This window comes from Sturnira hondurensis, unplaced genomic scaffold (genome assembly GCF_014824575.4).
Source record: "Sturnira hondurensis isolate 20B ecotype Veracruz unplaced genomic scaffold, ASM1482457v3 Scaffold0014745, whole genome shotgun sequence".
In the NCBI taxonomy this organism is placed as follows: domain Eukaryota; kingdom Metazoa; phylum Chordata; class Mammalia; order Chiroptera; family Phyllostomidae; genus Sturnira; species Sturnira hondurensis.
Window position 1 is genome coordinate 2,759,415 of NW_028087376.1, and position 27,610 is coordinate 2,787,024.

The 27,610-nt window shown below is 54.5% G+C and overlaps 1 protein-coding gene and 1 non-coding gene across 3 annotated transcripts in view; both read right to left on the reverse strand.

The window, feature by feature from the left end:
- VAC14 (VAC14 component of PIKFYVE complex) overlaps nt 1-27,610 on the reverse strand; it is a 93,117-nt gene that overhangs the window by 47,629 nt on the left and 17,878 nt on the right. For both annotated transcript variants that reach the window (XM_037063678.1, XM_037063679.1), the window contains exons 8-12: nt 27,030-27,164; nt 26,363-26,515; nt 19,926-19,980; nt 12,988-13,132; nt 12,644-12,709 (exon numbers count right to left, since the gene is read on the reverse strand). In XM_037063678.1, the coding sequence (XP_036919573.1) occupies nt 12,644-12,709; nt 12,988-13,132; nt 19,926-19,980; nt 26,363-26,515; nt 27,030-27,164 (554 nt within the window). The remainder of the gene's footprint in view (nt 1-12,643; nt 12,710-12,987; nt 13,133-19,925; nt 19,981-26,362; nt 26,516-27,029; nt 27,165-27,610) is intronic.
- Nucleotides 25,649-25,719, reverse strand: TRNAG-GCC (transfer RNA glycine (anticodon GCC)). Its single transcript has one exon. It is a non-coding gene; the product is annotated as a tRNA-Gly (tRNA).

Consider the following 27,610-nt stretch of genomic DNA (forward strand, 5'->3'; position numbering starts at 1 on the left):
AGGCGAGATCCGGACCCCAGGAGGGCCACGCTGACGCACACCACGCTAACGGCACAGGTCGATTTCCCTGTCGGGAAAGATGTTTAGCAGCAGCCCCTGAGAGGCCTCGCTCCTCCCGTGAGATGTCTCCATACTCTGGCCCCACAGCCGGACTGCAAGAGAAAGGGGAGAGGCCAGGGGAGGAAGCTGTCTTTGCTCTCAGCCAGCCAGCACTCACACCTCTCTTGTCCTCAATCTCACCTTGCACGTGGTCACGTGCTCAAGGTGACAGGGAGTCCACTTCACACTCAGCTCTGGTCCCCAAACTGGAGCACCAGTCAGCTTCGCTCCCACAGCCCCCTTGCCCAGCATCTACTGAGTGCCAGCTGCGGTCAGGGCCTGCGCTGGCCGAAGGAGATGCAAGGCCGACAGGACAGGTCCTGGTGGGAAAGGGGAGGGAAACACTGACAGTGCAGCGCACGTGCCACAGGAGACAGCAAGTTGGCCCAGGGGTGCTGCTGTTTGCTCAGTACGCGAGGCTGTCGTGAAGGGTTAGAGCTGATCCTTCACACACCAATTCTGTTACAGGACTGTTGGTGCCACAGCCAGACGGGGCTGGTGGCCCAGGCTTAGGGACTGGGCTGGGACAGCGGCACACACATGGAGGGCTTCAGATTTTACTTCCCCACAAGAGAATCTGCATCGTGCCTCTCTGTGCCACCTCCTCTGCCCCACTGGAGAGTGCAGACAGCAGAGCTGTGTATTTTACATTTTGAATTCTCTTATTTTAGGAAGTTTAATACCAAATGGCAAATGAATGCAAATTACACTTCAGTTGCACAATTAAACCTTACAGGTTCTGGGCAATCCCAGCCACTCCCCTTGTGCTTGCGTATCAAAAGATGTTTCTCTGGTCCCCAAGGGCTGGCAAAAAAGCCACAGAAAGTCCTGCCAGGGGTGATGCCACTTGCACACGTGTGTACATGCTCACTTGCACACACACTGCCCTTCTAGTCCCTTAAAGTGGACAGCAGAGACCAGCACCACCATGTCCTTCAGACTCCCACTGGCCAGAAGGGGAAGGGGCTATCACAATGGAGGGCAAGGGGCACCTTGAAGGGGGGAGTGGGGAGTCTGTGGAGTGCCACTCTGGGGCTTCGAGATGGTGGACATCCAGGCTCATGGGCCTTCCCCCAGGTGACCAGCAGACCCCACTCAGCCCAGGAGCTGAACTTGAAGCTTCAGATCAACATTCCTGATGCAGGCCTAGGCCAGGACTCTGCCTCAGGAGCCAGGAGAGGCCCCGGTGGGAGAAAGGCCCTGGGAGGCAATGTCAACAGGGGGCCCGGGCAACAGAGGGTCCACTCTCCTGCTGCTCCAGCCCCTGGAGACCCCATGGCCCTTGGTCTGTGGAAAGGAAGCTCCAGGACAAGGCCAAGGTGATCTCAGCAGCCTTGCTTACGAGACACCTGGTTAAGGCCTGGAAGAAAGGCCCTGAGCTAGAAACATGCCACTTGGCCTCTAGAAATGGAACTACCCTTCATTCCAACAAGCAGGCCGGCTGGGCCCATGCCTGTGCTGCCCTGGAATCCTGCCTCCCAGAACGGGAAAGGCTCAAAGCAGGAGGAAGCCACACCAATTAGTATGCACTACACAGCATTTTGCAAAATGAATATAAAACACTTGTGCTTTCCTTTTGTGTGAGAAAAAGGAGGAGGAAAGAGAGAGAGGGAGAGAAAGAGGGAGAGAGGGAGGGAGGTTACAAGAAAGCAATATTCTGCAGGAACAGGAGGGCATGCTGTTACCATGGCAATGGGTGGGGTGGGGGGTGGGGAAGCCACATCAGCTGGCCCCTCATCCTGCAGTAGAGCTGGCCACCCCAGAATGCAAGGGTCAGTGGCAACTGGGTGTGGAAAATATGTGACAAAGCAACTCTGAAGGAAGGGCGCAGGGGTGGTGATGGTGGAGGCTTCACCCCCCCATGGCTTGGGGAGCAAAAACAAGTAAGCCCTCTCTTGTAGGAGGTGCCCTGACACCAGTGAAGAGCACTTTCCATGAGAGGGGAGTCATCTGGATGGGGCCACTGCAGGCTGTCACCACACTGCATTCCAGCAAGTCAGGGACAGTCTCTCTGGGACGGGAGAGTCCTTCCCTTCCTTCTCTTAGTGGTCTACACACAGGCACTCCCTGTCCTGACACCTCGTCCACAGGCCAGCCCTGGAAAACCCCTTGTGGTGGAGGTTCCTTCTCCCGGTCCCCTAGGTGCTCCTGGCTGCTCTTCATTCACTACCTGGCAGCAGCTGGAGACCCAGAGTGTGCACGGCCAAGTCCCTCGGTTGGGAGACCCCTCCTCGCCTTGCACCAGGACTCCTGACCGTGAAGCCCCAAGGCGAGGCGTGGGCAGATGTGGATGAATACTTGCTGACCTGTGGTGCCGGGCAGGAAATGGAAGATGGATGGTTCCGAATAGCTTCTGCCAAGAGGATGGATGCAGCCGCCACCCACTTTTCTCTCCTTATTTATCTCTAAGAAACTTTTGTCAAAAGTTTGGGTAGGCCACTGGTCAGCTGATTATTCCCCAGATGTCCTCTGGCTCAGCCCTGCAGCCCTGTGAGGAGTGAAGGAAATCCCTAAGCAGCGCCCTCTCCGGTCCTGGCCAAGAGGAAGCTGCAGGAGTGCATCCAAGGGACACACTTGGTGCTGGCCGGGGGGGATGAATGCAGGCGAAGGGCTCTGGAGGCCGAGGTGCGCCCGTGCAGCCCCTGTCTACTGGAGCGGTGGGGCGGCAGCGCCTGAGATCTGGGTCAGGTCAGGTGCTCCTGACCCTTGGACGTGGAGCGGAGAGGAAGGGCAGGGCCCTTGGTTTCCTTCACAAGGAGCCTCCTGAGTCCACAGTCCCATACAGAATGGCTCCCGTGACTGGTGGAATTGGCACAGGACAGACCCTCGGAAGCTAGGTTGCTGTCCCAGGAGGGGTCACCCGTGAAGCACTGGAAGTGGGCACCAGGGCTGGAGGACCTGGGCTGGGAATGGGTGGCACTCCCAGATAACCTTTTGGCGACAACAGGGTGGAGCAGGCCATGCACAGCATCTCCCGTGTGTGTGGGGGAGGGGCCCGAGCCCTGCTTTGCCAACAGCAAGGAAAGTATTGCCAAAACACTCACAACCAGGGTGGGAGAGGGTGGCTTAGGTATGGACCCTACTTCACTTCCCACTGAAAAACCACCCCGAATCGAGAGCTTTTGTTTTAGTAAAGCAAAAACAAATTGGGAAAAAGAAAAAAAGAATTATACCTGGGTTTGGGTGGCTGGACTCAAAGCGCATGTCTTCAGGGATCAGGATTGCTCTCTCTCTTTCCTTTCCCTCCCTGCCTCCCTGTTTTTTAAATTTTTAATACAATTTGAAATCCTTCCCTGAGTACCCAGTTCTGTGCCATATATGCAAAAAACATGCAGAAGGCCTGCACTTACTGCTTACTCCTAAGTTCCACTAGGGTGATAATAGCTTGGGTTCTGGCAGCTTAAAACATTCTAGCCGCCGTCCCTCGGAGGCCAGTCTGGGGCAAGACGACTTGGTTTCCTGACCGCCCCCCTCCTCTCCCCTTCCCTCCCACCCCACAGGGTCTCCTTCCTGCCAACGCCAGCCATCGCTCATTTGCATCATACCACGAGGGTGCACTCTTGGCTACAAATACTCTCTACGGGGAAGGGCAGGTGCCAGGGCAGCGTCACACACACACCGTTACAGCTCGGTTACTAGGTGATGAGCTGAGGGGCCAGCTGTCTCCAGGGCACCCGTCCCTGGCAACCAGGAGAACAGCACAGGCTCCCTGGTCTCCTGCCTGCCTCCAGGTCCCCACTCACTCCCAGGGCATTTGCGCGCTACATGGAGCCCTGGCTGAGAAGGCAGGCTCTCCTCCAGGCCAGGCTTCTCATCTGTTCTGCAGGGCCAGGCCCAGCAGGGGAGGACCCAGGAACGTGGGGCATGCCCAGTGGGATCAGCTCTCCATCCTTCCCACCAATTTGTTCACTTTCTCCTAAAATGTTTCTGAGTGCCTACTGTGTGCTGGACAAAGCCTCCATCCCCACAGAGCATGACAAGGGCTACAAGAGGGCACAGGGGACTACTGACATGGATGGGGACCAGCTGGCTTTGATGTGCAGGAATGTGGGGGTGTGTGATAATGTTTCATGGAGCATCGAACCTGAGCTCTGGACCAAGCTGACTTCACCTCTCTGAGTCTGGGCTTCTTCCTGGGGGAGTGGGGGACACAGGAGAACTGCCCTGGAAGGCCCTATACAGATAAACCGAGACCCTGCACGTTCCATGCTGCTGCTGTGGATTCCAGTAGGGAGGAAGCCAGTGCTGGGTGGTAGGCATTCCTGTCCGCAGTGGGGATGACCAAACCTCAGCATCTCTGGGCTCACCGAACCTGACCGCACCGTGGCCTTAAGGGCCGTCCACAGGACGTTGTCTGGGGAATTCAGCTCATTCAGCTGTGGCATTTTTTGCCAGAGGAGAAAAAATCGACATACATCTTGGGAGAAATGTATGGGAAAAATTTTAGTTTCTGACAATGCCATGAACAGAGTAGGGTGAGGGGTGAGAACAGGGGTTTCTGGTCGGGCCACCGCCCTGAGGCCTCTGGAGGGAGGACAGCAGGGTTGAGAGCTTGGGCGGGGCCCTGGGATTCCAGCAGGATATTAACACTGGTCCCTACCTATGGTTCTCAACCAGAGATGGGCAAGAAAATCACTTGGGAGCTTGTACAAAGCACCAGTGCCCAGGCAACAAGGCCTTACCTAAGGGAACAGCCCAGGGGGGTGGGGCTGAGGCCCACATGGCTGCATTTTCAGAAGCTCCAGAGGATTCGGATGTCAGCCCTGGTTGGGGCAGCCCTGCCGCAGGGCCCTGACCAGCTGCCCTATGTGAAATCACTTTTGTGCCGATGGGCCCTACTTGGGGAAGCAAGCCTCCCTTTGCCCACCCTGCACAGTCCCACCTCTGTCTTCATCAGGAGCCCGGTGGGCCAGGCAGCAGGCACCCCCACCCCCCAGCTCAATCCACTGATGCCAGTCACTGGGCTGGCTCTGGGTCCTTACTTGCTCATCAGTGGAAGGAGTCCAGACAGCGATAAATACCAGAAACACACCCGGCACACAAACCTGCCTTTCCCAGAGTGGAACGCTGCCGGGCCAACTGTGTTTACTGGGGGCCCTCCCTCCACTCGAGGGTGGCTGAGGAGGAAAAACAAAGTGCAGACCCACAGAAGAAGGAGAAGAGCAGAGGCCTTCCCACCAGGCGTGACTCCGGGACTGAGCCCCTGCTGCCCCCCCTCCTCCCCACCCAGGGCTCTTTTCAGACCGAAGTCCTCCCAGGACCCCTAGTGGTGACCGCCAGCGTCTCTGCTGGGCTGTGGGCGCCCTGGTGTCTCTGGTGACTGTGACTAGGGTCCTGCCTCTCTCTCTTGCTGCAGGTCAGCCACAGGGAGAGCTGAGTGGACAAGGGTTCCGTGTCCTTGGCAGGACCCCCAGAGGGTGGCAGCAGGGAAAGAGTCCATGCCTCTCTTTTCTGGGACGTTCCTGCAGGGGCCCAGCTCATCTCCCCACCTGGGGCAGGCTGTTGGCAAGGAGGACCAGTTTGGGGCCCTAACATCTACCCCTCAGTTCTCTGGGGTGGCAGCTGGCCCAACCATGCCAGCTGATGGCGAAGAAGTCTTTGGAATTGGGTTGTTTTGGTTTGTCTTGGAGAGTAGATGGAATGAAAATTGGAATGAAATAAAAACCAAGGCAAGGCTGTGAGAAGGAGAAACAAGCCCCATTCTTACGGGAGGCCGTCCACTTTTGAGCAGGCTGCACCGGTATTCTGGGGAGGGAGTCAGCACCGCGCAAAGCTGGAGCTGGATGGGGCCGACGCAATCCAGTCCAGCGAATTTTAGGGAAGAAAGGAGATGAGGAAAGGAGATGCCGTGGACTTGCTGGCCCCACAGAGCTGGGCACGTGGACTGGAGGCCTGTCCTCCTGGAGGGGCTGGGCCCAGGTCAGTGTGCCGCCCAGGGCAGGTCGGGGACAACTGCTCAGAGCGAAGGTGCATCGAGCACCGTAGCCCAGCCAAGGAAAAATGCCGCCAAAACTATGGTGGGGCTGGCCTGGATAAAGCAGTGTCCCAACCCAGTGAGCCCCCCCCCTCCCCCCCCCGCTCTGCAGTGAGGTCAGACCTTGTGTGGGGCTTTAGATGTTCTGGAATCAGACAGACATGAAGCTCAATTCTGACTTCTGCAGGAGTGACCTTGGGCAAGTTCTCCTCTTGCCTAAATCTCCTTTTATGTCAAACTGGGGAAAATTAAAATCACTGCAGGAGTGCTGGCAGACTCGTTAAGACAATAGATACAAAGTACTCGGAACAGTGTAGCTGCCTCATGCACTTCAGTGTTTGCCCTCTCCTCCCACAGACCCATGGGGTCGCACACGGCGCCCTCCGCGGTTTCTGAACAAAGCCAGGTGGGGGTGGTGGGTGGGCTGTCGGATGGACTGTCGTGGGCTCTCCCAGCTGCCCTCAAACAAAGGGACCGCTAATGAAGCGGGCGCCCTCATTTCTGGGGCAGACACAGGGATAGCCGACTTCCAGCAGCATGCCCTCCCTCCGGGAGCCCCGTTCACCTTGGACTGTGCATCAGAAGATGAACCTGTGGGGACTCGGAGCCTTCCCCACAATTCCTCACCGCTCAACTCTCAGGTGTGGGGCCTCCCCCAGGTGGGAGCCATGCTGAAGTCCCTGTCGCCACCACTGAAATCCCCTAAAAGCAGAGAGATGAGTCTCTGCACCCAGGTGACCCATCCACCAGACCAAAGTGACAAGTGTCCCTGGGAAAAAAGTCAGGGGACACAATGGGACAACAGGGCTCTGCTCCCCGAGATAGGAAGCCAAAGGCAGCTTGCCCCAGTCTGCTCTGGGGGCCAGGCTCAGGCAGCCGGCGGAGCAGGAGTGGACAACCCCAGAGCCGTCCTGTTGGTCTCTTGCATGAGGCTCAACCTGTCTCTCTGGGGCAATCAGCTCAGCCAAACCCCTCTCCTTTGAGAGGTTTGAAAGCCTCTTCAGTTCTGGGCCATTTCTCCTAGGACCTGGACCAGGAAAACAACTGAAGTCCTAGCCCCCTCCCCCAAAGCCAACCATCCCTCAAATACAGCTCCACCCTCCAGCCCCCTGCTGGGCGGGGGTGGGGAGGGGTTGAGTGCCCTCAGACAGAGTGGGTTGATGGGCAGAGTTTTACACCCAAGAGAAGAAAGAGCTCATGGCCCCTCCTCCCTCAGGACTCAGCACAGGCTGGAGTAGCCCTCGGGCTCCTGCCCAACGGGTCTGCGCCCTTCTCAGAGGCACCGTGGGCCTGAAGACAGGGTATGCCCCTCCTCCTGTGGTGCACTTTCAGGACTTTTGTAGGTGCCTCCAAATCACTGCTCAGACCCACCCCATGACCTGGCTTCCTGAGCCACGGCTGCGCGGCACACTGGGTGTGACATCGGCCGCGCTCTCTGTGCCGTTCACGGGCTCCTGAGCCGCAGATGCAGGCACTGCCATGAACAAGGCCCTCACATCCTACCCTCCCAGCTGTTCTAGAAAGGTGGTCCTCATTCCCTTTCTCCTGCTTCTGCCTGGGTCACATTAGCTACAAATTCCCATCGACAATTTCTCTTTGTGGTTACTCTGAAACTAGGAGAAAGAGGGGCTTCTTCTAGGTGGGGAACATCTGCTCTAAGTGTCCAGGACACCCTAGGTCTGAGATGTTGGGCACAATCTGGGGAGGCTGTTCCCAGAGCTCTTCTGGATCTCGACGGAAGCTGAAGGTTTTGCTCCTGAGCAAGAGTCTGTGGCAGCGAGAGGCCCTGATGCAGGCCCTCTGCCAAGGATGCCGTTTCCCTCCTTTCCTTCGCCCCTGGAGGCCAGCTGAGCCTTTCCACCTGCGATGCAACAACCACCACGGGCCGACAACGGGTCACTCTGCGTTGGGCAGCTCCACCTCAGGGGTGCTGGAGGCCAGGGGTGTAGGCTTCAAATGGGAGGACGCACAGAGAACGGCGCCGGTCCTGCTGCCTGCTGTCATTCCCTTTGTCTTTTCCAAGGTTTGGAGATGGGTGATGAGCCCCCAAACACCCTGCCCGCCCTGCCCATCTGCACAGTGGTCCTGCAGGCAGGCAGGGACACAGGACAGAGACTAGCTTCCGTTCCGGCGTTTCCTGCTAGAGCTGAGGCAGGAGGGCTCTGGGGCACCACGGGGCCCATCTTCTGATTTCCGTGTGTCTGCTGCCAGGTCCTCTCACAGAAAGACTACCCGCCTCAGAGGGGCCACGCTCACTGCCTGTTTGCAGGTGCTGGGCCCTGTGTGCAGTGTGGTACTCCCACGGTCTCCTTTGATCCTCACCACAAATCTGGGAGGCTGGCTCCACCAGTACTTCTGGTTTTCGAATAAGGAAGCTAGGCTTGGAGAGGCTAGGCCACTTGTTCAAGGCCAACCAACTAATTAGTGACAGAGCTAGGGACTGGACTCTGGGACTTCCTGACCCCAAAGCCCCCGCTCTGCACCACCAGGCGGCTTGGCCACTGGAGAGGAAATGTCACCAGAACGGAGCACCACTCCAAACCACAACAAAACCACAAAACACCAAAAGTAGCGTTCCCAGTACGACCTACAGGAGTACCCTAAGACTCTACCACCCATTTCTCAAACCAAGGAGGCGGCGCTCCCTGCCCCCGGTCCCTGGGGCGAAGTGGGGGTTCGGGCTCAGGGCAGGGGGCCAACCATCTGAAGCTACGTTCAGTCAGGGTAGAACCAGGCTCCTTCCAGGTCCCTTCGAAGGCTGAGTTCTTTTTTTTTCAGTTCTACGTTTTTGTTTGTTTGTTTTAAAGAGGCTTTATTTTTGAGAGCAGTCTTAGGTGCACAGCCACAGTGAACAGACTGTGCAGAGTTCCCACATGCCCCTGCCCCTGCACAGCCTCTACCATCATCTACGCCCCCCGCCATGGTGGTGACAATCGATGAACCTACAGTGACGCCGTCATCATTCACATTCGGAGTCACTCCTGGTGTTCATTCTGTGTGTTCGGGCAGGTATATAATGACTTGTACGCACCATTACACCCTGAGGAGTTTAAATGCGGGATGGGAGGAAGTTGTGCTTGGGAGTGGGGGAGGGGCAGGGACTGACCTGAGGTGCCTCCTGGACCAGCGCCCTCCCAGCAGGGGGAGGGGCAGTCCCAACTCCCCCCAGGGTCCAGCAGGAAGCTCTGAGAATGCGCCCTGCGTTCCACGCTATTGAATCAGGGAGCAATGTCACTTACAAACACGTAATTGGATCTTTAGCTAATGGAAGGATTTCTATTCTGGTGCCAAGAATACCAATTTGACACCTGCAAATTCTTTCTGACGAAAGGAATTTTCTGATAGTCTGCAAGGAGCAGGCGGGACCAAGCAAACTACCACTCATCCTGAACAACGGAAAAGCAGAGACAACCGAAGATACCAGAAGGGTGTCGACTACCACGCTGTCACCGGGACAGAACGAGGAACAATGACAGACAAGACATCCCTAGGAGGCCACGTGCCAATGGGCCTGTGGGACATGCTGGGGGGCAGAGCTCGGTCCCTGGAGCCCTGCCTGCCCCTCCCCCCAGCACCTAGCTCTTACATCATTAACACCTGCGTACATTCTGTCTGTCCCCCGAGGCCAGTGGCTCTCCAAGGGTGAGAAACGTGGGTTTACCACAATCATACTGGGAGAGAACATTTGCAACAAGATGATGACTCTAATGTCCCCAATATAAAAAGTTTCTAGAAATCAACAATAAAAGTGAACAAAGGGTCTGGAGTCTGAAGGGAGAGCTTTTTCGGAATACACACCCCTCTCCACACCAAGCAGAACTCTTCTCAAGAGCTTGTGGAACAAGAGAAGGTGGCCAGAAACGGGCATGATGATTCAATGAGACAGGAGCTCCCCGTCTCCCCAGTTGGTTCCGACAAGGGTAGCCAGGGCATACAGGGGAAACACCAGCACGGTAGCTATGTGATGAGAAGGATGGGCTCCAGGCTCAAAGAGGTCTGGTCTGGAGTTTGCCCCACCACTTCCTAGCTGTGAGCAAGTTCCGTCCCCTCCCCAGGCCTGGGGAAAAGCACTCCTCACAGAACGGCAGAGGCCTCTCTGAGCACTGCGAGTGAGGGCACGGCTCAGTCCCCGGCACAGTAACGACTCCACATGGGTGAGCTGTTACGAAGAATCATCCAAGACATGGGGTAGGCAGGGCCGCGAGGCCCCCAGGCTGGAAGAAAAGACCTTCGCAGGGGCTGTTATATCCATTAGACTCTGTGAAGCCTTTAGTAGGCAGGGGCCTTCCTCCACATCCCCCTATCCTATTTGGCTGTGGTCTGATTTGACTGAATGGCCTTCAGGGTCTTCTTGCACCCCAGGGAGCTCTGATTTTATATCAAGGCTGTGTTTGGAAATGATGGGAAAACTCAGCAGAGAGCTTTTTCTAGATATCCTAGAAAGGAAGCTGCAAAAGAAGACGAACTTTTTTTGTGTGTGGCTGTCTGTCCACTGCCAAGTACACAGTAAGCCCTCAAAGTCGCCAAAGAGATTGGGCAGGGGACACTTCGGAATGTGATTCTGGTGAAGCAGCAGGATATGGCAGAGCAGGACTCCCCACTGATTACTGAGGTCCCCAAACCCTTCCCCCAGAGACGGGAAAGCAGGGGCTTTGCCTCCGTTACAGCAGCACTCCCCCACCCCTGCGACTGTCCCCAGGAGCAGCTGCAACCCTACCCACACCGGAGACCCACAAGATGTGCCCTAAAGCCCAGACAGCATTTGGAGCTCCAGCAAATGGGGTGTGCACAGCCTCAGCCTGAACAGAGCTGTTTAATGGACTGCATCTCCTCCCTTTAAATGCACACGCACACAAAACCAATCGCGAGCAAAGAGAGTTGGATGGGATTAAACAAGTCAATTTAAAGGATTGAAAACTCAGCTGCTTCCAGTGAAGTCCTAGGGAAGGAACCAATCAGCAAAGTTCTCTTCCTTTTTGTACTGAAATGAGGGCTGTGACTGTGCAGTGAGCCACTCAGATCTTGGGCAGAACTGGGCCGAGTCCACCAGGGCCTCTTGCTCCAATGGGTGGTGGAGAGGGAGAGAGGTGTGTGTGCACGTGTGTGTACTTGCATGTGTGTGTGTGTGTGTGTGTGTGTGTGTGGTGGGCAGGCAGGAGGGGCTAAGGGCAGATTCCCAGACCATCTGTTTTGGATTTTTCTGGAAATGCCAAGTACCTTAGAGGACCCAGAGGCAGACATCTGCCTGTCTGCATCTCTTTCCAGCACAGGTTTAGGCTGCAGGACAGCTTCCCTGGGCCCCACACAAGCCTGGTCCAAGCCCAGGGAGGACTGTGGTGCCTCAGTCCACAGGAAGTTGTGAGCCACGCCCCTCTCCTTTTCCCAGCCTCCAGGCCTTGTCCACCCCCCTGTTCCCACTGCCCACGGAGGACTACAGCTCTGCTTGCAGCCCACGGCCGCCCGGAACCTGGAAGGGGGGAGAAGAGGAGGCCAGGCGCAGCAGCAGCATCCGATGTGTGGCCAGAGCTGGCATAGACAGACAGACAGGATGCCACTCTGGTGAATGGCAACGCCCAGCTGTAAACCCTGCCCCTGAAAAAGAACTTGCCTACCCTAACTCCATGGAATGGGGTGCTGCATGGAATGGTGTGGGGAAAGGTAGCGTGTGGCTGGAGGAGCCCCCAGATGATAGAGGGACTCAAGGCCAGCTCTGCCCAACTCCTGGCCAGCTTCCCACTCAGGGTTACTCTGCTGCTGGGATCTGGGCCAGCTTCTCCCCTTTGCACCAGCAGCTCTTGGTGATCCCAACAAAGCAAAGCTGAGGGATCCAATGTCAAACTCGAGGTCAAATGGCGTCCAGCTGAAATGAACAACACAACCAGCACTCAGAGTGCTCAGTGTGCGCCCAGCATGGCACCTAAGCATCTTGTGTAGAGCATTTCATTCTCACAACCCATGTGCTGTCACCATGCCACTCAACAGGAAGAAAGGAAGTACAGAGTCAAGGAGTGACTTGCTCAAGTTGAGGCAGTGAAGCAGGGCCAGACACACACACCTGAGCCACAGTGGTGCTCCCCCCTTCACTCTCCACTGCCTTCAGGGACCAGGAGTTGCCTGGCAGATGCCCTGCCCCAGTGTCTCCTGAGAAGGGCCAACAGAGATGGTGTCCTTGTTCCTAAAGCCAAGAGCAGCAAACACAGCTTTCCCCCTAAAGCAGTGGTCCCCCACCTTTTTGGAACTAGGAACTGGTTTCAGGTAAGACAGTTTTTTCACGGACTGGGTGGGGTGGGAGGGATGGCGTCAGGATGATTCAAGTGCATTACATTTCAAGCTCACCCCCTGCTGTGCAACCTGATTCCTAACAGCCCTGAATGGTGCAGGGCTGCAGCCCGGAGGTTGGGGACCCCTGCTCTAAAGGGTGCACTTTACCAGGTATAAGCAACAAGGCAATTTTTGGGTGCTGATTTAAGAGAACAGCAAACAAGCACCTCTCCGTTACAAGATCCCATCAGTCACTCAAAAAGGGAGGCCAAGAAGCCACTGTCACAGGAAGCGGTGTTGTGGACCTACCTCATCGGACTCATCTGACAGTGTCTGCAGGAGGATAGGGAAGAGGCTCTCCGTGTGCCGGAACATCTGCAGAGTGGAGAGGAGGGTGCCCGTGAGTGCTCCCTCGCTCCAGGCCTGCGCTCAGCTCAGACGGGGGCCCCTGCCCGGACCGCCTTCCCCTGCTCTCCCAGACACCACGGGCTCCTCAAGCACCTGTCACCCCTCTGCACACCATGGTTCCCCCAGAACTTCAACCAGTGATCTAAACCCCACCAAGCACAGGTAGGCCCTTGAAATGCAAGGTGGGAATGGAAAAGGCCCCTGGCTTGGAGGGACCTACTGGGCCCATGGACCTGGGAGCTCACCTTCCGGGGGGTCTTGATGTAGAGGTGGTAAAGCCACTTCAGCACGGCAATCCTGGCCATCATCCCGATGGCCATGTCACTGAGGTGGCAGTTCAGGACCTGCACGATCCCATCAAGGTGGAGGGCGACTGGGGCCCTCTCCGTGCTGTGGGCAAGACCAGGAGTTGAGGCCACTGGAGCCTCCCCACCAAACCCAGCACCGCCCTGGCCCTGTACCAGAACCTCCCAGAGGGTTTGCTTTTCTCCCTCCGTGATAACATGGCGGGGTGAGGGCCAGGCTGCTGGGTGCCCACCCACTGCCCTTTTCTTTACCGGCACTACCCAGCTTTGACAGCAGAAAACCTCTCCCGTGTCACTGAGCTGGGCCCCAGCAGAGCTCAGGGATGCAAGGTCATTCAGTTCAGCCCCTTTGTGATAAAGCAAAACCACCACATCCCGAAAGTCCAGGGGGAGGCCCTGCCATCCACAGGGCCTCCCCAAGGCCCCCGTCGAACATTTCTCAAGTGAGAACGGGGATAATGGCTTTTTCTCTGTCATACTCCAGGGCACTCAGCCCAGCATTCAGCCTGGCTGAGGAGCCTTGGGAGCTGCCTCAGAAGCTCTGAAGTTGTTAGTTGGGGAAGTCGGCTTCTTGCCTCTGGGAAGTGTAGCTGTCCAGAATGGGCTTTGCTCCTGGGGGGCACAGGCTCCCGGCTTCACTGACCAAAGCCTTGCCGGTCTCCAGGCAGAGTCTCCTGCTGGGCAGCCCCAAGAGGGCAGGGTGCTGCTGGGACACCGATCCCCACCCTCTGCCCGAAGCCCGGAGCCCAGGCAAAGACTGGAGTTTTCAGAGATGGGGACGGGATGGGCAGAAGACCTGAGGATGCACTGCTCTCCTGGCAGTGCATCGCCTGGTATTCGTGCAAAGGGGCCACGCCTGGTGCAGATGGGGCTGCAATTCTGCGAGGACTGGGCCAGGCACTTCAGTTGCTGCCAGTACAAAATGGTCTTTCGTGATATTTTCAGGCTGCTCAATTATTCATTTGCATCAGGAATTCCATGCCTGTGTTTTCCTAATTCGCCTGCAGCCTCTTTGAGGCTCATTTGATGTGAATTCCTAAAGGGCATAATTCTGAGCTCTGTAAGTGCTAAACGGAACTGCTACTTAATATGGTCTGATGATTCCCCACGGTGCTCATTTTGGGGGCTACAGAGGGTACTTCCATTCTCCGGTGGCAGAAAGGGCTGAGCCTTTCCGGCCAGGGCCGCCACTGAGATTTCCATGGAGCCTCATGGCTGGAAGTTCCTGTGGTCAGCTGAGGACATCCACCATCTAGGCCCTTCAGAGCCTCAGACAGACAGGGAAGTGCCGCACGGACAAAGGAGTCAGGCAGCACATGCACACGCGCTCGCGCGCGCACACACACACACACACACACACACGCTGCCACCACCGTCCTACTCGGCCTTTCTCACGTTCACCATCCAAGGGAAATATAATGTGGGACACATATGGAATTTTACGTGCTCTGATTTTCTATTAAAAAGTAAAAAGGGAGCCCTGGCTGGTGCAGCTCAGTGGATTGAGCGTGGGCCTGTGAACCAGATGATCATGGTTCGATTCCCAGTCAGGGCACATGCTTAGGTTGCAGGCCAGTTCCTGGCAGGGGCCAGTTCCCGGCAGGGGCCAGTTCCCAGCAGGGGATGCACGAGAAGCAACCATGCATTGATGTTTCTCTTCCTCTCTCCTTCCCTTCCCCTCTAAAGATAAATAAATAAAATATATTTTAAAAAAATAAAAATAAGAAGTAAAAAGGAACAGTGGAAATTATTTTTAATGACACATTCTAATTAACCTAACATACCCCAAATATGGTCATTTCAACATATAACTGGTATAAAACTAATATAAAGATCACTAAGAAGATAATATTTTCCCCTGGTGCCCCAGTCTTTGAAACCCAGCATGTACTTCACACTGACAGTGTGGCAGACCAGCCACGTGGCCCGTGCGGGGAGCCACGTGTGCGGGCGGCCACGTGTGCGGGCTCTCTGACAACTTCCTAGTCATTCCCTCTCCCTGCCAGGATCAACTTACTGTCTTATCTCTGGTCCCACTTTCCCCATCCTGTTGGCTTCTCCGGGGGCCAGAGGGATCCTGGGGCTGAAGGAGCTCGAGGAGCCTCCCACGGCTGAGGCCTTACCAAAGCCAGAGCCCAGGGACACTGGGGAGTGAACAGACACCCACTGCTGCCTGTCCTTTCCCAGCTCCCCGAGTCTGAGGTCAGGCCTTGGCGAGTCCCTTTCCCCAGCAGGAGCGACAGGGCGCCCAGCCATAAAGGAGCGCCCTGGGCCTGGCAGTCACTGCCACATTCTTGGCTCAACAACCCCCCTGAGGGGCCACTGCCACATTCTTAGTTAAAACGACCCTCCTGGGAGGAAGGCCTTCTTTTCACTTTCCTGGGACTCAGGACGCACTGATGAGGCAGCACGGCCTGTCCTGAGCTGCTGATGTGGAGGAAGGCAGGGCCAAGCCCAGCTGCCCTCTCTTCACTCCGCCCATCAGGCCCAGTGGTGTGTCTGACTTGGGGTTGGGGGTAAGGGGGCGGGGAGATGCAGGGTTCTGAAAACAATGATGATGATGGAGGTATGGGAAATGACAGCTCACGTTTCTTGGGTAGATAACCTGTGTCGGGCACTGCTCTGATCCCTGTGCCTAGAGCCTCATTGACTTTGCTCAGAGGCCAGTGACAATGTTATTCCCATTCTGGAGATGAGGAAATTAAAGCACATGGATGTTGTTAAGTAACCAGTTCAAGGTTACCTAGCTGGGAAATGATGGGCTGGCAACTTGAATTTGAGCAGTCAGTCTGAGTCCAGACTGGCCTCACCAACCTCATGGCCCTGCCTCCTAAAGGGCCAGGCTCAGGGAGGGTCCATGGTGGCATCACTTCCAACTGTCCCCTGGCGGTTGGGGCAGCAGAATGGCAGCCCCTCATGGTACATTTTCTTGTCAGGAAGGCAGAGAGAGTCTCTGTTAAGGAGAGAGGACACTGGGGAAGCCTAGTGTTGGCCTCTGCTCCGCAGGGGGCACTCCAAACCTAGTGGCCCAAAGATGCCAGGCCAGATGGGCCCTTGGCCAGCTGGGCTCCTTAATGCACAGTGGTCCTGAGGAGCTTCTGGCCGGCTCAGTGTCTCTGAGGGCAGAAAGCAAGGGCTAGCCCCTGGTGGCACCTCCCTCAGGTGGCACTGTGTCAGGGCCAAATAACGAGGAACCGGTGTGTGAACTGGCAGTATTTTGTGGACGAAGAATCTCTGATCTACCCGCAGCAAAACACTTCCAGACATGGGCACCTTTGCGCTGCTGGTGGGGTCGGTGTCAACCACAACTATTAACTGAAAGTACCTCGTGGCTCATGTCACCTGACCCTTCGATGCACAGGTGAGGACACTGAGGTTGAGAGATAGTATAAACCATCCAAGGCTGTGAGGTCATGCACCAAGAACTCATCTCTCAGCTGGAGACACTCTCCCTGGGTCTTGCTTCCCTTGACTGGCTGGAGGTGAAGGTCAAGGAAAGCAGGCACACACCAGGGAGGTTGATCTCAGCTCCCAGGAAAGGGTGAACTGATGAGCCCACCTGCCTCCGAGGAAGCAGCTCTGGGCTGCTCCACCAGGCGGGGTGGGCTGTTGTGTGCCGGGCTCTGAGCATGCCTTGGGGGAGCCCGGACCCTGGAAGCCTGGGCCCTGCCGACAGAATGCATGCTGCATGGCCCCCCAGCTCCTGAGCTGCTGGTCTGGGGCCTGAGATGGTGCACCCTACACCCTGGTTCACCTTACTCGAAGAGAACAGAAGGGAGCTCATTCACAATTTAAAATACATTTCTGCTTGGGTTCCAAAAAGTCTAGACTAGTCACTCTTGGGGCTTCTGAGTTACTTCAAGGTGTCTGCAAAACCCCATTTCCAGTGAGCATTTTTTCATAAAGCATCTCATAACAAACGTCTTACTCGTACACGTACTGCAATTTCCAAATGCAAGGTGCTACTATGGCTATTAAAATACCTATGTACAGCCCTGGCTGGTGTAGCTCAGTGGATTGAGCACGGGCCTGCGAACCAGAGGATCGCAGTTCGATTCCCAGTCAGGGCACATGCCTGGGTTGCAGGCTGGTTCCTTGCAGGCCAACTCCCAGCAGGGGACTCACAAAAGGCAACCATACATTGATGTTTCTCTCTCTCTCCTTCCCCTTTAAAGGTAAATAAATAAAATCTTTAAAAAAATACCTATGTACTGAACAATGCTTCTGATACTGCCGATAAATAACGATCAACCCCAGTGGTTCCTGCCCTCAGGGAGGCAGCCCCTTGCTTCTGTGACGTCTCACTCTTCGTGGTGCTCACACGTCACGGCTCTCATCAGAGTGAAAGGAAGACAAATTAAAAACAGTTGTTTCTGACTTTGAATTTGTTTTCTTCTAAAAGACCATCATAACTTTTTCAGTCAGTAGATGCAGAAAGTCAGGAAGCACTGACCTCTACACCCATCTGCCTGCCTCCTGTGCAGGACCACCGGCTTCACCAGGAGACCCGCACCGAGTGTCAGCGTGACCCCACGGCCTGCAGCAGCAGAGGGAGGCCTGTGCACACGGCCCTGCCTGCCCCGGGCTCCCGTGTCAGGAGGGTTAGAGAGGCTGGTCACAAAGCTCTGTGGCTCTCCAGCTATGAGTAATAAGGTTAAACACGTGGGCTCCCGAGTCAGACGGAGCCTAAGTCCAACTTGGCCACTAATTAGCTGAATGACTTTGGCCAAGTAGTTTACCTCTCTGGGCCTGTTTTCTCATTTGTAAAGTGGGGATAATAATGAGGTTCTTGTAACCACAACTGTAGCTAGAATGTGGAAAGGGCTTTTCGGGTGGCAGGCCCCACTCTATGCTCTTTTCCTAGTTCAGGTCACTTAGCTCCAGACCTCTACGAAGTCTGTACCATCCTCACACCCAGTTTACAGAGGAGTAAGCTGAAGCAGGGAGAGGTTAAGCTACTTGCCCAGGGCTGCCCAGGGCTGCCCAGCCAGGCACGGAGGAGGCAGGATGTGTGCCCTGAAAGTGGGACTCCACCTCTCAGAGGGTTCCCGAGAGCTAGGACCCTGCCTGGGGCATATAAGAATGAGAGCGCGAGGGGGAGAGAGACAGACTGGCTGTCCCCTGTGGAGCAGGACAATCACTGGAGCCCAGATGACAGAGGCAAGTCCACAACAGGCCTTTCCACAGTCGGTTTTGGCCCTTTCCCTCGCCTACCCTTGCAGGGCTGCCAGGGGGCCATCTAAGTCACAGGCGTGCTCCCTCACTCCCGCCTGTGCTGCGGGCTCCCAGAGCCTTCAGAATGGGGGCACGCCTCCTCTGCGGGCTGTGCTAGTCTCCCTGCATCCCCACGCAGACCTCTCCCCTGAGTTCCAGAGCCCACTACCCAAACCTGCGTGTGGGGTTGCTCAGAGCCACCCTGGACAGAGCTCCTAACTTGCCCACTCACACGCCTGTCCCTCCTTCCGGCGTGGGAAAAGACACCGGGATACCCTGATTTGGCTCAAGCCAAAGACTTAGACGTTATTCTTTCTCTCATTTTTCTCCTTTCACTCCCTCCCATTAGCAAATCCTGTCAGTTTTACCTTCAAAACAGATCTCAAATCTGTGCAACTTCCTCCTTATTTTGCCACCTCTTTGGTCGGAGCCTCTACCCCCGCAACCAGGCTGCACCCGCCCGAGTCCTTCCTACTTGTGTTCTCTGCAGTCGCTCCCGATCTCCGGTCCCTCCTCAGCCCTACAATGGAGACACTACTGCTGACCCCGTGGGATCTCAACACTAGCAAAATCTAATCACGCGATGCTAAGTACCTGGCACAGCGAGGGCCTGGCAGCGCTCACCCCTGATCTTTGCTGCTGTTGGCTACTACTCTGGCCTCAGCTTCGGCCCCCAGTGCCCTCCGAACCACCCCCCGCCGCCCCCCCCCCCCGCCCCGCAACGGCAAAACTGAAAACAAAGGAATGCGGAGCGCTGACAGGCTTGCCCCCATTGTCAGTGAGCGGCCCTCAGAGGAGTCTGTGTCCGTAATGGGTGCTGTCTCCTTTGACAACATGCACAGAGCCGTTAGGTCAGAATAAGTTTAAACTGATACAAGAGGAGAGATACTGAAGGTCTGGAGAGAGCAGAGCTTCTTGGCTGAATGCCTGTTTTCCCTTTGTGAGAGGTGCTGCCCAGGGCCAAGTTCCAAGGGAAGAAACCCACTGCGGGAGAACCGCCATCCATTCCAGCCCCACCAGCGCCAATTCTACCCACATGAAAAGTGAGACAGGCCAGGGGACTCAGACAAGGAGACAGCACGAGAGGACTCCTTCCCCAGGGGAGTGCCATCACTCTGTGGAGCGTGCAGGCTGGCCACGACGGGAATTACCTCCACACTTGGCCTGCACTGCCCCCACGTGGAAGGCTGTGCTATTACCGCTGGCCCAGGAGCCTAGGAGAGGACAGCTCCTGATGCCAGCTTAGTCCACGCACTTTTAGACTCCATCAATCGCTGCCTGTAATCCAGAAGGTCCTGTTACAGCCTTCCCCTTGTCAGTCTTGTCTGCCCCACATTATGCTGGATGTTCAAACAGTGCTGGGCAAAGGTGTCTGTGTCTCACTGTAGTCGCCATGTATTTATTGTATGTTATACTTTTATACTTATATTTATAGAGACCTCCAGCAGCCTGTAATCCCTGCCCCCCGGGCCATCTGTCCATCAGAACTGGGTGGGTTGGGCTTGCTCAGGGTCCCTACCTTCCCTCCTCAGGCACCTCCTGTGCCCCATAAGCAGTGGCCCTAAGCAGAGCTCGCCTCGGGTCTTCACTGCAGTCCTAGCCCCTAGGAGAGAACTGGGCTGCTCGCACCCCACGACCACCCCTGGCTGGAACAAACCACTTACCTGACTGAAGAGATGCCGCTGCTGAAGCTGGAGTCACAAGAACCATCGGGGCCTCCTGGGGAGTATAAGAGGAATAATGTACCATGATAAAGGCTGTTGGAGTCTTTTAAATGAACAAGGTCCCTGTATAAAAACACACAGACTCTCTGGTCCCCCACACCTTGTTTCTGGCTATTGAAGAGAAAATGGCCCCGGAGCCCTGAGGACCCAAGCCCACTCACTCCCCGGAGCTTTTGGGGTAGTGATCGTGCCTGCAAGATGTCAGCACAGCGATCTCACAAGAGGGATGCAAACGCTGAACACATCTGGGAAAATCTCAGAAGGGTCTCATGGTCCAAGGGCAATGGATGGGAAAAAGGATGTCTGAGATACTCATCATCATTAGCCATCAGGTAAATGTAAATCAAAACTGCAGTGAGATGCCATTTCACACCCACTAGGAGGGCTAAATAAAAAAGAGATGACAACCACAAGTGGTGGTGAGGGTGTGGAGAGACTGGAGGCCTCAGACACTGCCGGTGGGAGTGGGAAACGGTGCAGCCACTTTGGAAAATGGCCCGGTAGTTTCTGAAAAGACGAAACCTGTTACCAGCAATTCTACTCTGAGGTGTTTTCCCAAGAGAAAGGAAAACTACGTCCACACTAGAACTTGTACAGCAGGTTCACGGTGGCATTATTTAAAATAGCCCCAAACTGCACACAATCCAAATCCTATCGACTGATGTTACAGATGAACAAAGTGAGTTAGAGCAGTACAATGGGCGACCATGTGATCATAAGAAGGAATGAAGCCCTGACACATGCTTCAACATGGGTGGACTTGGAAAACGTCACCCTGAAGGAAAGACATCAGTCACAAGGACCCCACGCTGTGTGATCCCATTAACCAAAACGTCCACAACAGACAGTGCTGCAGACAGAGAGCAGATCAGAGGCTGCCAAAGGCTAGAGGGGATGGAGAACATGTTAGCTATCTCTTAAGTTAAAAAACCAAACAGCTCAAGTAGCACTGATACAACACTCTTCACTAAACTACAGACTTAGTTTGAACTTGACCAGTTTGTCTACACATGTCCTCCGTTCCAGGATGGAACCTGAGACCCCACACTGCATCCAGTTGTCCTGTCTCCTTAGTCCCCTCCAGTCTGTGACAGTTCCTTAACTTTCTGTATCTTTCCTGAACTCAATACTCCCGAAGCCCTGGTCAGTGACTTTGTGTCAGCAGAATGTCTCGTGGTTTGGGCTGGTCTCTCAGGCTCCCCCATGACTGGGTTCCGGTTCCGTGACACACCCTCTCAGTGCGCCCTCTCGGGGAAACGGCGTCCGTTTGTCTCACTACGGTGAGGTTAGCCTCTTCACCCGGTTACAGTAGTGTCTTCTGGGTTTCTCCCCTGTGAAGTTACTATTTTCCTTTTTGTAATTAGTAATTATCTTGGGGAAGATAGTTGAGATTAGACAAATACTCAGTTTTTTCCTCAAACATAATCCCACTGATATGTAACATCCATCAGTGGATCTCGCCTACAACAATTACCACTGTGGAGTTTGCCTGATAATAATATTCTGTTTTCCTCTTTCCTTCTACATTTATTAACTGGAACCCTTCTACAAGGCAGAGCAGTCCCTTCTCCACCATTTATTCATCCACCCATCCACCCATTCATATCATTATGGATCCCTAGATATTTATTTTACTCTGTGGGTTACAAATTAAAACTATTTTTATTTATATTGTTGTTAAAATGGTGCCAGCCTTGGCCTCTTAAAAGTCTTAAATTATACAAGTAAAATATCTTCTCATTCTAAAAATATCAAAAACAAAGCAAAGCCACTTTCCCTCCCTAACCTTTGACCTTCAGTCTCCAAGCAGGTAACTAACTACTTTACCAATTAGGCAAGCACCCTCTCATTTTTTTTAAGATTTTATTTATTTATCTTTAGAGGGGAAAGGAAGGAGAGAAGGAGAGAGGGAGAGAAATATCAATGTATGGTTGCCTCTCTTGAGTCCCCTGCTGGGAACTAGCCTGCAACCCAGGCATGTGCCCTGACTGGGAATTGAACCGAGATCATCTGGTTCGCAGGCCCGCGCTCAATCCACTGAGCTACACCAGCCAGGGCTTGCTAATCCTACTTTTTATTTTGTGAACATACACAGAAGCAGGGAATGTCTTTTGTAACTTGCCTTTTTCACTTTGTACTATCTTGCAACAGGGCCATGGTGTGGACGTGAAGCTACTACCTCCTAGTCCCCTATTAAGGGGACCCTTATTAGCACGTTAAACAGAAAGTCTCTGAGCTGTTCCTTGTCCCAGAGAACCTTTGGGGGACATGGCACAACTTGGTGGGGGCAGGAAGGGCTGTGTGCACGAGCTGGGGCTGCTCATCAGCCCCAGGGAAAGCGAGGGAGAGCACGTGGGGAACACCGGGCAGGCCGGCCTGCACCAGCAGCCTCGAAAAGCAGCTGGGCCCCTGGTGGCCTCCTCGTTCTCGTCTTCCGGAAACACACATATTTGCAGATGAAATGACGTGTTGTCGGAAACTGACTCCAAATTAATTTCGACTGTTTCCTAATTTCATTTACGGCTCTCCCGTGCTGCCTCGTGCATGAGTGGAAGCACTTCTCCAGCACCCACGTCCACAGGGGCTGATGAGGGGTCAGGCCTCTGACACTTCAACAGACACTGCCAAGTGGCCCCTTTGGGAGGTTCTGCCAATATATGGCACTCAAGAACGGAGTCCTTATTCCCACAGAGCCCCACCCACGCAGGGGTACTGGCAATCTTTTCAGTGTTTGCCAGGCTGAATGAAAATCATACGTTGTTTTCCTTTGCAATCCTTGGATTCCCAGCCAGGCTGAGTATCTCTGGTTGCCCTTTCGTATGAACTTCCTCTTCGGAGAACCCCAGGGTAAACATCTCTACAGGCAGAGACACTGGGGCCTCAGGGGCCTGGGTGTGCGCCCCGACTCCCCTACTTACTGGCTGTGCGACCCTCGGGCAGGTTCCTAGACGTCACCCCTACTTCCTCACCTGTGTAACGGGGTAATGGCTGTGCCGACACCACAGGCTTGCTATGATGACAGACGAGCTAGTGTGTATTTGGTGTTTAAAAGCTTTTGATATGTGCTGCTAAATGTATTTGCCAGATAATCACATTTCACTTGCATACCTTTTGCCTCCCCCCAGTAGGAATGTCTATTTTCCCCGAAAATATCTACAGGAGACATGTATTTCCCTTATAAGTAGAGTGGAAAATGGTGGTGAGGCTGGGGGAAGGTGGAAGCTAAAGAGAAAGAAAAGATCCAGTTGAAATTACCTCCATGTGGCCTGGCCAGGTGGCCCCAGTCCTCTGTGACCACGGAAAGAGTCACACGATTACTCATCTGCAGACCTGACCCTGAGTTCCTGGCAGGCGGGTCCTAGGTCTGATTCACCTGCATCTGCAGTGCCCAGAGAAGGTGCTGATACACCCAGTCCCATCCACACTTCGGAATGGAGTGTTGCCCCACAGAAGTCACCAGTCCACCACTGGAAACTTGATTTACAGCCCTGCTCCTCAGCTGCCACATGAACTTTAATCCTTGACCCTCTCTGATCCCTCGCTTAGGGCCCCTCAGGGGCCCCTCATCACTTAGGCAGTGCTGGTGACAAAAGATAAGGGAGAACAGCCCTACCCCTGAGGACCTTGCTAAGTAGGTGGATCTGTTATAAAGATGCACTAAGACACCTAGTCACTAAGCACTGTGATTGACAGCGTTGGGCCTGGGCTGTGTGCTAAGAGCTTTACAGGCAAAAATCTGCTCTGAAACTCACCATCGCACTACGGGCTGGATGCTATTATCGTCGCCCTATTTAACAAACAAGGAATCTGAGGCTTAGAATCTGAGACCGTGCGACTTGCCCTGAGACCATGAAGTTGACAGAGCCGGGACACACGGGCAGGCAGTTCTGGCCCCAGCATCCAGGCAAATGAGAAAAGCAGAGACCGTCACGGAGGGGAACAGAGAGGACATAATCAAGTGCTGCAGAAACTCAGAGTCAGGGAGGAACACTGCGCTGTGGCCCCCACAGGCAGTAGGGCTGAGGGGGAGCAGCAGGGCACAGTGTGAGCCTGCCCTCACCAGAGCGCGTAGGGAGAGGCGAGGGCGAAGCACTGTGTGTGTGAGCACCTGCTCCTGCACAGAGGGCCAGGCCGTGGGTCTGGTCTAAAGGCGCGTGATAGAGAGCGTGGTGTGATGTGGGATGCAGCAACACCAGCTGACTGGGGAGGGAGACACTAGGTGAGAAGGACCAGGCAGGAGGCTTCTGCCTTCTTCAGGAGGACCTGGGTCAGAAGAGTGGAACAGAATAATAAGAGGAAGTGGGAGAGGCTGGAATGGACCTGACTAGTTTAATCAACACTCTTCTGGCTTGCTGGCACCTTCTCCTGGCACCTGGGGAAAGTACTGCTTCATTACAAGTTGAGCAGGTCTGAAGTGGATGTGGAGCCTCAAAGCAGCTGCTGCCATCTCTGGGAACTGCTGTAAAGCGAGCTCTGTTGAAATGCTTTTTATGGGGCAATAAAATCTGAAGGCAAGCTGCCTGCATGCATCTTGAATCTTCAGGGTAAGATTCTCCTGAACAGGGAGCTGTTTGGAAAAAAAGCTATGGAAAACTGTCTACAAAGTTAAATAAATAAGCTGCCCAGGCCAGGAATGGAACCTGGGCCTCCCGTGTGTCAGGCAGGAGCCCTACCATGGAGCCACCACTGCTCCAGCCGGTTCCTTGGCGGCGACCACGAGTGGCAGGATGCAGTGGTCCCTGTCTAGAGGGCTCGGCTTGGTGCACGGAAACAGAAAGAGGGGGGCACAAGCTGCTGGCTTCCACTTTAGGAAGCAGCCACTTTAGGGGAAGAGGTGCTAGCTTTTTTTAAAAAAACAAATGAGATACAATTCATATATATCATAAAATTTCTTGACAAAAGTTTATCATATTAAGGTGTACAACTGGGTAATTTTCTCCTGCATCCACAAAGCTGTGCAAACATCACCACTATTTAATCCCAGAACATCTCCATCACCCCCAAAGAAGCCAGGCGTCTGTTAGCATTCAGTCCCAATTCCCCCTTCCCTCCAGGCTCAGCGGCCATTATTCTATTTTATAACTCTATTGATTAAAGGGTACAAACTTTTAAAATCAGTATAAAATAGTCCAAACTTCTGCACGTTGTGACCTGTCAAGCAAAAAACAAAACAAAGCCCAACAGCCCCACCCCCAAACCTACCACCCAAACCAAAAAGCAGGATGTGGAATCACACAGGGTGGGACACAGGCAGGTTTACAGTTGTGAGCACACGAAACAGAGTTTATTCTTATATTATTAATTACTGTATTATTTTCCACATGAACAGCTGGAAACCTACTTTTGCCCCACCCTGTGTAAGTTCTATGATCTCAAATACATACAACGGAACAAAAAGCCAAAATTTTAACACTGATTGCCTCTCAGTGAGAACAGTCCTGCTTCTATATATTTTCTCCTACTTTCAAATTTTTCTAAAATGAGAATCAAAGAACAGAAAGATAAAAAATACTCATACGTCAGTGAAAGCTCACAAAATATATGTACGCCTGAGATTCTTCTCTATCACTCAGTAGGAAAGCTCCTGCTTTAGGAGGCCCATACTAACTTAACTCCTCCCCAAGCTTTCTTTCTCAAGGAACTGCCAAAAGATCTCCAGCTGCTGCATTGGCCGGGAATCGAACCCGGGCCTCCCGCGTGGCAGGCGAGAATTCTACCACTGAACCACCAATGCTCCAGCTGGGTGCTGCTCTGCCTCCAGCTGTTTTGCTACTGTGGCTCCCAGTGGCCAAGTCACAGCTGTAACCTGACACCTGAGACAACCTAGCACGCCAAACCCATGGAAGGAGGCCCAGGAGGCACGCGTGCCTGAAATTCTCCTCAGATACCCAAACAGAGGCCTGAGATTCACAATGGAGAATGGCTTTAGCAATTCTTTCGGCTCCTGGGGGAAAGTTCTAGACTTCGGTATGTTAGCCTTAAAGATTCAAGTGATCCTGCAACCTGTACTCCGCCACGCTCCAAACCTTCTCATACCGAAAGCAACTATTTCTGTAGCTGAGCCTAGAAAAAGATTAAGGAGAGAAGTAATGGTTTTTGCAGAAGTAGGATTAAAAGTGTGGGTTCTGTAGACAGACAGCCAGGGTTCAAATCCAAACTCTGCTACTTAGAAGTTGCCCGATTCTGGTCCTGTTACCTATCTTCCCTGTGTCCATCTGTAGAATGGGAATCAGGTAGTAGCAGTTCCTATCCGATTGGGTTGTCATGAGTTAACATATGGAAAGTAGTTTAGTGAGGCCCCAACTCAGTCAACTATGACCTCTGGCTCCATGGTGCCCTCCCTGGGAGGCGAGGGACAGGAGGCAGAGCCTACTTACCACTGCCTGTCCCCTCCTGCTTGGCCACGGAGTCGTCAGGGTTGGGGTCGGCCTGCCTCGGCACCACTGCCTTTGGCTCATCAGGCTCGTCATCCTCGGGGGTGACCAGCTTCATCAGGCTCTGGTTGCACACGTTGGCTGCCTCCTTGATGCCTGAGTGCACTGATGTAAGGAGCAGCCTGTCCGGGGTCCTCCCTAAACCCAGGTCCCTGGCATTGATCAGGGCTTGCGGTACTCCTCAGAGGTGTGCTAGTGGGCAGACAGACGGTCTGAACAGAGCCCACACCCTCCTGCCACACTGGTGCCCCCTCACGATACTCCTGTGTCTTCTGCAGGGCTCCTTTTTACTGGGCCTCCCACCGACAGGCTTCCCTGCACCCAGGGCGAGGCCGTGTGAGCTCGGGGGCTGGAACTGTGTGGCCCAGGAGAGCTGCTCCAGATCTGTAAGGAACCAGGCGCACTTTGGGGACAGCGGCATTTGCTCCGTGTCCCTGGCACTGTCTTGGCTCTCCCAGTCCGTGTTCAGCAACGCCTCTTGTTCCCTCGATCTCAGGGACTACGAGGAGATACTCCACCCTAAGGGAGCCGACCACCCACTCCAGAGTCCCGTAACTCCGCAGGCCCCTTTGGGGCTACTCTTGTGTCCTTTTTCTAGAGCAAAGGATACTTTTCTTGCGGTCATCATAGGCCAGGCAGGGCAAGACGGCGGTCAGGATCCCAGAGGAGTAGGGCAGCATCACGCGGCCGGCCAGCTGGATGAACTCCCTCATCCAGCACATGGCTGTCAGCTGGATCAGGTCATCTGGAAGGGGGAGGGGCCGGTTCTAGGAGGACCAGCGGGAGCAGCTGGAGTGTTCCCTCCCACTGACCATGCCCACAGGATGCGTCGGGGGCACCTGAGGGCTTGCACTGCTTCTGGCCTCACCAATACTTCTTCACCCTTGCTTCTTGCCTCCCAAAGGTATATGCAGTGTCAGGATGGAATTGAACAACAGTCTGGCAGATTGCCAGAGTGGCTGTGATTCTCTAGCCGCCTCTGTGTCCGTGCCCCCCATGATGGGGCTCTGCAGCTTCCCTCCTCAAGTGGGAGCCCACTTCCTTACTCCCTAACCCCAGGCTGGCTCTGCCACTCTGGCCAACAAGAAGGTGGTGGAAGCGATGATGTGCCTGGTTCGAGCCTAGGCCTCCAGAGGCCTTGCTCACTTCTACCATCTCTCTGGGATCTCACTGACACCATATGAGTGCAGT